The 10,007-nt window shown below is 45.2% G+C and overlaps 1 protein-coding gene across 1 annotated transcript in view; it reads left to right on the top strand.

Annotated features, from left to right (window-relative positions):
- Positions 1–10,007, top strand: part of ULK1 (unc-51 like autophagy activating kinase 1) — a gene marked incomplete at its 5' end in the record, with an annotated part of 36,292 nt that overhangs the window by 10,562 nt on the left and 15,723 nt on the right. Inside the window, 5 exons of the mRNA XM_029286705.1 lie at positions 5,225–5,313; positions 5,573–5,732; positions 6,520–6,580; positions 6,984–7,073; positions 7,833–7,961. Coding sequence (XP_029142538.1) covers positions 5,225–5,313; positions 5,573–5,732; positions 6,520–6,580; positions 6,984–7,073; positions 7,833–7,961 — 529 coding nt within the window. The remainder of the gene's footprint in view (positions 1–5,224; positions 5,314–5,572; positions 5,733–6,519; positions 6,581–6,983; positions 7,074–7,832; positions 7,962–10,007) is intronic.

Raw genomic sequence — 10,007 nt, 5'->3', positions numbered from 1 at the left:
TCAATAAAGGAGAGTTTTTAAGGGTGCTAGATACCTCTAGGAAAATTAAGGTGGTAAAGTAGGAGTTGTGAATGCTTTCCGTATCACCATTTCTTTCAATATTGAATCTCTCATCTTTAACTGCACTCAGGTGTCACTCCTGCGGGCAGAAAAAAGTTCTCCTGGTTTAGGGTGGTCTCCAAGCCTTCTCGGTCCTTGCCTTCACCAGCAGGAACCCCCTGGGCTTGTAGGACAGAGAAAGGCAGTCATTCTCCAAAGCAGAAAGCAAACTCCCGTTCCAAGGGTGTTCAGAGGTTAGCAGATCCTCCTATCCCAGTGGTTCCTCCGTCGTGGACAAGGGTTACGACCAGGCCGGGGATATTTGTTGGCCAAGTAAGATCTTCTCAACCCAAGCCTTCATTGACAACAGCCCAGAAGAATCCTCAATCAGGGCCACCATCTGCTCCCAATCTACAGCGGGCAAGCCAACAGATATCTTCAGACAAGCCAGAAAGGATCTTCTTGACTTGGCCTTCATTCCCTTCTTTACCAACTACCTCTGAAGATCTACGGAGCATCACTCCGCTAAAGGCACACACTCACACTTGCAACAACCAGAAACGGATTCCTGTGACGCAGCCACTGTCTCCAGCATCATCAACCCAGAGGTCTAGGGACATGGGTTCTCGGAAACGTCGGCACCAGCAACTGTTGATGGTCCCGTTGCTTCCCAAGTCACGTCCGTCCCATATCTGAGTATAGTTCGGGAGTCAAAGTCATACTGTCCGAAGGGAGCGATGCTACAGTGCGAAAGACAGGAGAAAGGAGCTGCCTGACCTCCATCTTTCAGGAGTTGACAGGGATGTGGGCTTACCGGAAGACCGTGGTAAGATGCACAAACACTGCCAATGAGGCACAGATTAACAAATCCGTGTTACTGACAGCACAGCTTAACATGTGACAGCTGTTTGGGCTGCGAAACACCATGGTGTCCATTTAGGAACCTAACCTCTTGGGAAGAGGATGAGGGAGTCAACTTTGATGTAGGCATCAAGGAGACAATTTCAAGAAAGAAGGTGGCTTGGACTGTCAGATCCTTGGAAGGTAGTATTGAAGAGTGACAGTGACTGAATAAATGGACCGGGTCAATTCATCTCCTCGTGTAGATGTCTCTTGAAGCCCTTCCTTGTCCCAAACGGCTTCTACATGGAACATTTCTGCATTTTCTTTCATGGCACTTGAGATGTCCACCATTGCTCAGAGCAGACATCGGTGTCCTTGGTCCAAGATCTCCAGCTAAAAAGTGCTCAGAATTTGGAGAAAGAAGCTGGTTGATGGACTTGGAGAAGATGATACAAGCCAGGATAGACCCTTCAAATCTCCCAACTTCATCTCTAGGGCGGTCTCCCACCAAACCATCATTTCACATTTCATACCTGTGTAACTTGGTAGCCCTCTTTTAATTGACCTATCTCGGGTTGCAGGGATGGAAAACTGGATGTTCTGTAGATATTGTTGGACTGCGGGTGGTCCTCAACTTACAGCCATTAGTTTAGTGGCCAAAATTACCACAGCACTAAAAAAAAAAAGGGGGGGGGGACTTAGGACCATTTGTACTCACGTGAGGAAAATTCATGCACTTCGCAACGAAGCTGTATTGACCATTTATTTATTTTTATTCATTATTTCAGAAAATGTATAGTGCCGCCTCCTCGCAGCTGGCGACTCAAGGCAGGCTTACACGGAGAGAAAAAACACCCTATAAAAAGAATTAAAAAATAGCGAGGAGAAGAAAAATAATAAAATAATACAATAATAACGCCACACACACACATGCACCCAGGTAACATTCAAACTAGCCATTGAATGGGTTCTATCCTGCTCTGGGTTCCCCAGCGAAAGAGTGGGGGGTGGTCTAATTTGCAGAGGGATGATGTTAGAATAACAGAGTTGGAAGGGACCTTGTAGGTCATCTAGTCCAACCCCCAGAGGGATGACGTTCCAGAGGGAGCCACCGCGGAGAAGGCCCTTCTTCTGGGTCCTGAGAGATGTATCTCCTGAGGGGATGTGACCCACAACATTCCTTGGCTCCCCACTCTAGTGGGTTGGGTAGATGTGACTGGTCCCTCAGATAACTTGGTCCCAAGCCACGAAGGTGGCAACCAGCGTCTTGAATTGCAAACTGGAAGGAAACTGGCTCCCGCAGGAGAAGTGATCCATGTGCACACCAAGGTCTGCACATGGGGGGCTGCTGCCTTTTGCACCACTGGAGCTTCTGGATGCTTTTCAGGGCCAGCCCCACGTCTAGCCTTTTGCAGTCTTCAAGTCCACCATCAACCCTGGAAGCTCCCTCTTGGCCCGGTCATTCTGCTTCAGCCCAGCCTCCCTTGAAGGCAGTTGTTGTGAAGCAAAATGACAAGGAGTTTGCCTTGAACTCCCGCAGAAATTATGGGATATAAATCCAACCAAATAAACCAGCAGTAGTCAGAGATTCATAGTCCAGCATACGAGAACCAGAGATTTTCATTCCTGCAGCCTTAAAATGTGAAAAACTTTGTTAGCAATTATCTGGACATCTTGAGAGATTTTTCCTAACGGTTCTAAGATGTCTTTTCCCTCCCTCCCTCCCTCCCTCTNACCCCCTGCTCAGGCAGGAAACCCTATACCATTTCAGACAAATGGCTGTCCAGTCTCTTCTTAAAAACTTCCAGTGTTGGAGCATTCACCGCTTCTGGAGGCAGGTTGTTCCACTGGTTAATTGTTCTCACTGTCAGGAAGTTTCTCCTTAGTTCCAGGTTGCTTCTCTCCTTGATTAGTTTCCATCCGTTGCTTCTTGTCCTGCCTTCAGGTGCCTTGGAAAATAGCTTGACTCCCTCTTCTTTGTGGCAGCCCCTGAGATACTGAAACGCTGCTATCATGTCCCCCCTCGTCCTTCTCTTCATTAAACTAGACATACCCAATTCCAGCAACCGTTCCTTATATGTTTTAGCCTTTGTTGCTCTTCTCTGTACTCTTTGTAGAGTCTCAACAACTTTTTTACATCGTGGTGACCAAAACTGGATGTAATTTCAATAGCTGCCATGAGCAAATTGCAATAATAATACATGTTTTCAGCTACAGCTGGGCAGATGCTGCCGCTGCTCTCTGATCTATTTTAAACAGGAAATGCTGGAGAATGAACTTTACTCAAAGCATGTCCTCTGATCCCTGGTTGAATTCTTCCTTAAATTCAACATGAGTTGGAGCCTTGCTCTGTTCTTCGGGCTGCTTCTAACACAAACAGTGTCCCTCCCCTTAGCGATTTTCCCACGCCCAAAATTAAATGCAGAATTCAGTCTCGGAATCCCATCTTAGTCTCTTTCTCAGGCAGGGTTGTTGAACGCAACAAGAACAACAACAACAAAAAAACACACACAGAGCTGTGAATGGACGAAGCATCCATCTCTGAGGATTCTTTAAAAAAAATTAATAAATTTTCTATCTTGAACGGAACATTTACTTTGAGGATCTAAAATTCAGTGTTGGGGATTAATAAGTCGAAGAACGATATATTTATCTGCTTGGCTAGGAAGCACAGAAGGAGCAAATGAGCAGTTGGAAGAATGAAGGGTTTAATTAACGGGAAGATCATGGCATTTGTTCCTTAAATGATTGTTGGCTTCACATCAAAGGATAGCCGACTCCGGGGGGGGTGTCAAGCTCCAGGCAGGGTGCACACAGCTCATAACTTGTACTCCCAGCGACAACCCACTCTGATTTAAAACTCAAGAGCTATTCTATTTCAGTCCCTCTTTCATTGGTGGGTTACTAGTCGATTGGATTAAAAGCATTTGTCGTCTGCCTCAAGACCCAGTTTGATCTAGTGCTTAAGGCAGCAGGCTAGAAGCTGGGAGACTGTGAGTTATAGTTCCATCTTAGGCATGAAAGCCAGCTTGGTGACTTTGGGCCAGTCACCAGGCGACTGTGAGTTCTAGTCCCGCCTTGGTCATGAAAGCCAGCCGGATGACTTTGACCAATCACCAGGAGACAGTGAGTTCTTATCTTGCCTTGGTCATGAAAGCCAGCCGGATGACTTTGACCAGTCACCAGGCCACTGTGAGTTCTAGTCCCGCCTTAGTGATGAAAGCCAGCTGGGTGACTTTGACCAATCACCAGGCGACTGTGAGTTCTAGTCCTACCTTAGTGATGAAAGCCAGCTGGGTGACTTTGGGCCAGTCACCAGGCGACTGTGAGTTCTAGTCCCGCCTTGGTCATGAAAGCCAGCCGGGTGACTTTGACCAATCACCAGGCAACTGTGAATTCTAGTCCCGCCTTAGTGATGAAAGCCAGCTGGGTGACTTTGGGCGAATCACCAGGCGACTGAGTTCTAGTCCCGCCTTGGTCATGAAAGCCAGCTGGATGACTTTGACCAATCACCAGGCAACTGTGAATTCTAGTCCTGCCTTAATGATGAAAGCCAGCTGGGTGACTTTGGGCCAGTCACCAGGCGACTGTGAGTTCTAGTCCCGCCTTGGTCATGAAAGCCAGCTGGATGACTTTGACCAATCACCAGGCAACTGTGAATTCTAGTCCTGCCTTAGTGATGAAAGCCAGCTGGGTGACTTTGGGTGAATCACCAGGCGACTGTGAGTTCTAGTCCCGCCTTGGTCATGAAAGCCAGCCGGATGACTTTGACCAATCACCAGGCGACTGCGAGTTCTAGTCCCACTATAGCTATGAAAACTGGCTGGGTGTCCTTGGGCCATCTCCCTCAGCCCAATTCAGCTCACCAGAGTTGTGGTGGTGGGGAAAATAAGAGGAAGAAGAAATAGAATAAAATACTTGATTGGCCAAGTGTGATTAGACACATAAGGAATTCGTCCCCGGTACAGACACTCCCAATGTACAAGCAAAGCAACAGAGTAATAATAATGATGATAACGATACCAATAAGGAGCATTAGATAACATTCACAGCCTTGAGTCGTTTATAAAATAAGGTTTGGGCGAATGAAAAAGATCACTGCAACACTGGTGTGGGGCAAGCTACTGTACCCAAGGAGAAAACACCACTCTCTCTAGCACTGATGATGTTACCTAGTGGGGTCATTGAAACGTCTGCAAGAAAACAAGCAAGCTCAGAGAGCGCCAAGGAGCTCACAGTTCAGAGCTACAAATATTCTCTTCTGTTTTAACTTTGTTGTTGACCGTCTTAAAAATGTGGCCTTTCTTTTCCTCTTCCCTCCTCCCCTACCTCTTTTCTGCAGCTGCTTCGGTGCCAATGCCTTCTTATCCAAGCTCTGGCTCTGGAAGTTCTTCCAGCAGCTCCTCCACGTCTCACTTAGCGTCACCTCCGGTGAGTATGTTCGATGGTTCGCTCCCCTACAGACAGTTCCACTACTAGGACTTCAAGTATGCTAAACGCACCACGCGCCCCCAACATGCTCCAATGAACATGTCTAACGCACCTGGGGTGCACTCAGAGCTGGGCCCTCTGTGGCAGACTATTATGGGAAATGCTTTTGACCGTTAGCGAAGCATTGGAAGCACGACTAAGCTTGTCTGCAACGTTTTTGTGTTTTTCAATCTGGCTCTCTTCCCTTTTCCTTGAGAAGTCGCTTGGCGAGATGCCCCATCTGCAGGAGAAGACCCCAGCCTTCCCCCAACAAGGCTCCCCGGCTTTCCTGCACCGGTCGAAGGAATCGGCGGGAAGCAGCAGCAAAAATTCCTCATGTGACACCGACGACTTTGTAATGGTGCCAGCCCAGTTTACAAGTAAGAGGAGTTTTATGCCAAAGCCATAAAGAGAACTTGGAGGGAGCACAGGTCGTGGAGAAGCCGTGTACTTTGGAACATGGGAGAAGAGATTGGAAAACCACTGGTCTGAAATGGTGTAGGGTTTCCTGCCTGAGCAAGGGGTTGGACTAGAAGGCCTCCAAGGTCCCTTCCAACTATTCTATTCTATTCTATTCTATTCTATTCTATTCTATTCTATTCTATTCTATTCTATTCTATTCTATTCCATATTCTATTCCATTCTATTCCATTCCATATTTTCTCTGTTCTATTCTACTCTACTCTACTCTACTCTACTCTACTCTACTCTACTCTACTCTACTCTACTCTACTCTACTCCACTCCACTCCACTCCACTCCACTCCACTCCACTCCACTCCATATTCTATTCTATTCTATTCTATTCTATATTCTATTCCATTGTATTCCGTTCCATATTTTCTCTATTCTATTCTATTCTATTCTATTCTATTCTATTCTATTCTATTCTATTCTATTCTATTCTATTCTATTCTGTACCGTTCCATTCCATTCCATTCCATTCCAAAATTATTCTGTTCTGTTCATCCTCCTTTCTACAACAGATATTAAGCCTTTGGAAAAGAAAAGGGAGTTAATGGAACTCTTTAATCTTGGCTGATGATCAAGGTCATCATTGGGCAACTGACTTTAGGCTTGCTGTTGGGCGGATTGAAGTGTTGTAAATTATTATTATTATTATTATTATTATTATTATTAAAATTCCTCTTTTTCTTTTGATTTTTAGGTGATTTAGCTGCGGAAGTTACTGGAGGCAAGCTGATCCAGGACAGTCTGATGGGGAGCGGGTAAGGGGAAAAAAAATCCTTTTAGTTTTGCTTTCTCGGTGTTTTTAATTGTAATGAGCTAAACATTCAATGGCTCCTGGTTGATGTGTCGGCGTTTGACACACCTCGGAGCCGTTTTGCAACAGAATCGACACAAATAACCAGATTCGTGTCCTTACAACAAACAACTAAAGGGAGATTTCAACATTTCATAAGGATAGAAGTAATATGATCAGATGCTTCTACTCTGAAATGTGAGCTCAGAGACGATGGTTTTTGGGACTTCCGCGTAGTCTTGAGGACCCTCATATTTTAACATCTGTCTTCTCGATCAAGTGTTCTCCAGATTCATTGAGACTTCCAACTGTTGACAGAGTTGGTTGCATTGGCGGTTCATGTTTCTTCTGCCCTTGGACTTTTGTAGGAGCTCCCTGGTGACTTCTGCAGACTTGGAAAGCCAAGGAAGGACTCCATCTCCTTCTCCTCCATACAGCAGTTCTCCTAGCCCATCTGGGTAAGACAGAATCTGAGATGGTATTCCTCCCCGCCCCAATAAAAATGAGAAGACACGGCCCTGGTTTGTGCACCCCACTTATGCTAGCGTGGGTTGTCCCATCCAGATGGACTTTCCCTGGATTCTTGGCCTCATTTGTGGCCAGAGAAATAGGAAGCGGAGTTCTGTGAACTTCTACAGGAGAAATAGTCCTTGTGAAGCTCTTTCTCAAGGACGGGACCATCCCTTGATCTGGAGGAGCTTCCTTCTAGGAAAGCCACTTTCATTGTTCCCTCCTGCGTCATTTCTGGGGATGGAGTGGAAAGGTGAGAGGTTGCAAACAGTTAGAAGATGGATGGTCCAGGATGTTCTCAGGTCTCGTCCTGCCACCTTATCCTCTAAGGAAGCACAAGATCCTGGAAATCTATCCAGGACAATTTCTTCAACCTATTTCCCCTTGAAAAACTATTCCAAGTTGTCTTTCATCAACCAGAATGACCTTGAGGATGGATTTAAAGCTAGGTCTCCTCAGATGTTCTCCAGCTGCTGGAGAACAACTACACTACTTTAGACACTGCACTAAGCAAAACATGGGTTTAAGGCTTAGTCTAATGGGTGAACTGGGCCTTTAGAATTTGCTCAGCAAGCTGTGATTAAAGCAAACCACAGCTTAAGGTGATGGGACGCTCTGCAGAGCTTTTCTTGTTAATCTTCCCTAGGGTGTTCAGTAGTCCTGGTTTTGCTCTAACCATCACTTGCCTATTTTCCATGTTCTCACAGGCGATCAAGCCAATTTTCATCCAGCACTAGATCCGGACAATCAATACCCATTCCAGTCCCTACACAGATCCAAAATTACCGCCGGATTGAGCAGAATCTTCAATCCCCCAATCAATATACTTTGCCACGGTGAGTATGAGCTGTTAGGGAGATTGGCTCTGATTAACCTGTTTGCCAACGATGATGTGATGGACTGTGGGGAGAATGTGGATGTCCAGGAGGGAAGGGTTGCATTCCAGGGGAGTAAGAGGAAACTCAGCCTGGACATTATGTGTAGGAGAAAAAGTGAAGACGGCCCCTCCCTAATAGCTCCCAGAGTATATTGTAGAGGCAAATAGCTGAGTGTTCAGCCTGGCAAGATTCTGTCTATAGGTGTGAAACAAGAAGGAACTCAGCTTGGAAGAATCGTCAGGTGTCATTCTTGCTTTGGGGCCTGATAGGCAGTTATATAACTGAGATAGATAGATAGATAGATAGATAGATAGATAGATAGATAGATAGATAGATAGATAGATAGAGAGCGAGAGAGAGAGATAGGCATAGGTAGGTAGGTAGGTAGGTAGATAGATAGATAGATAGATTAGATAGATAGGTAGGTAGATAGGTAGGTAGGTAGGTAGGTAGGTAGGTAGGTAGGGAGAGAGAGAGAGGCAGGCATAGATAGATAGATAGATAGATAGATAGATAGATAGATAGATAGATAGATAGATAGATAGATAGATAGGCATAGGTAGGTAGGTAGGTAGGTAGGTAGGTAGGTAGGTAGATAGATAGATAGATAGATAGATAGATAGATAGATAGATAGATAGATAGATAGATAGATAGATAGATAGATAGATAGACAGGCATAGATAAACAGGCATAGATAAACAGACAGACAGACAGACAGACAGACAGACAGACAGACAGACAGACACAGATAGACGGACGGATGGATGGATGGGGGGACAGAGGGATAAACAGACAGAGAATAAAAACAGTGTGATGGCATGTAGTCTGGATTCCCAGGAAGACTAAGAGGCAACTCAGACTGGATATTATGTGTGAGAGAAAGAAGGTGAAGACAGTTCCCAGAGTATATTGTAGAGGCAGATAACTAGATTCTGTGTATAGGTTGGAACAATAAAATAACCCAGCTTGGAAGCATCACCATGTACCATTCTTCATTTTGGGCCTGACAGATTCACTCAACTAGAGGATTGTCAGAAGAGACTTAAAAATATGGACTAGGTCAACCTTGGCACATGGTTTTGCAAGCCCAAAAGTCAAACTCTTTGAAGTTTAATTTGAGTGTCAAACTTTTGGTCAGACGTAGCTGCGAACCAAGCCTACGTTCCAATTTGTGGGTAATGCCAAGACGAGAACTTAAATTTGGTTTCTTTTCACTGAACCTCCCAATGAATTGATGCAATTAAACCCAACGAAATGACGCAATTAAACCCAGTGAATTGATGCAATTAAACCCAACGAAACGACGCAATTAAACCCAGTGAATTGATGCAATTAAACCCGACGAAGGTGACTCTTCGCCAGAGGGTGGCTTTGATCATTTCCCATTTCATTACATTAAAAGCTGTCCTTGATCGGTCAACTTGGGTGGACATCTGGGGAAACGTATACCTCCCAATTTGAGGAGCGGGACGCTCAGATTGGAAACCTCGCTCGTTTGTGGAGCCAAGCAAACTCCTGGCGTTGCATTCTGTGGGAGAATCCCGTCGGTTTGCACAAGACCAAAACGGCCGTTAACTTTTGCAGCACCGGACATTTCTGTTTTGCATCACCTTAAAACGTAATCACCTCTTCTTGGATTATAGCGTTGGCCATGTTGAATTTTTGAGCGTTGGCCATGTTGAATTTTTCTAGGCAGATTTTTGTATAATAATAATAATAATAATAATAATAATAGTAGTAGTAGTAGTAGTAGTAGTAGTAGTAGTAGTAGTAATAGTAGTAGTAAAGTTGGAAGGGACCTTGAAGGTCATCTAGTCCAACCCCCTGCTCAGGCAGGAAACCCTATACCATTTTGGACAAATGGCTGTCCAGTCTCTTCTTAAAAACCTCCAGTGTTGGAGCATTCACCACTTCTGGAGGCAGGCTGTTCCACGGGTTAATTGTTCTAACTGTCAGGAAGTTTCTCCTTAGTTCTAGGTTGCTTCTGTCCTTAGTTAGTTTCC

This window comes from Protobothrops mucrosquamatus, unplaced genomic scaffold, assembly GCF_001527695.2.
Source record: "Protobothrops mucrosquamatus isolate PMUCROS unplaced genomic scaffold, P.Mucros_1.0 scaffold4644, whole genome shotgun sequence".
NCBI lineage: Eukaryota > Metazoa > Chordata > Lepidosauria > Squamata > Viperidae > Protobothrops > Protobothrops mucrosquamatus.
Note: the sequence above shows the minus strand (reverse complement) of the source record. Positions and strands in the feature narration are given on the sequence as shown.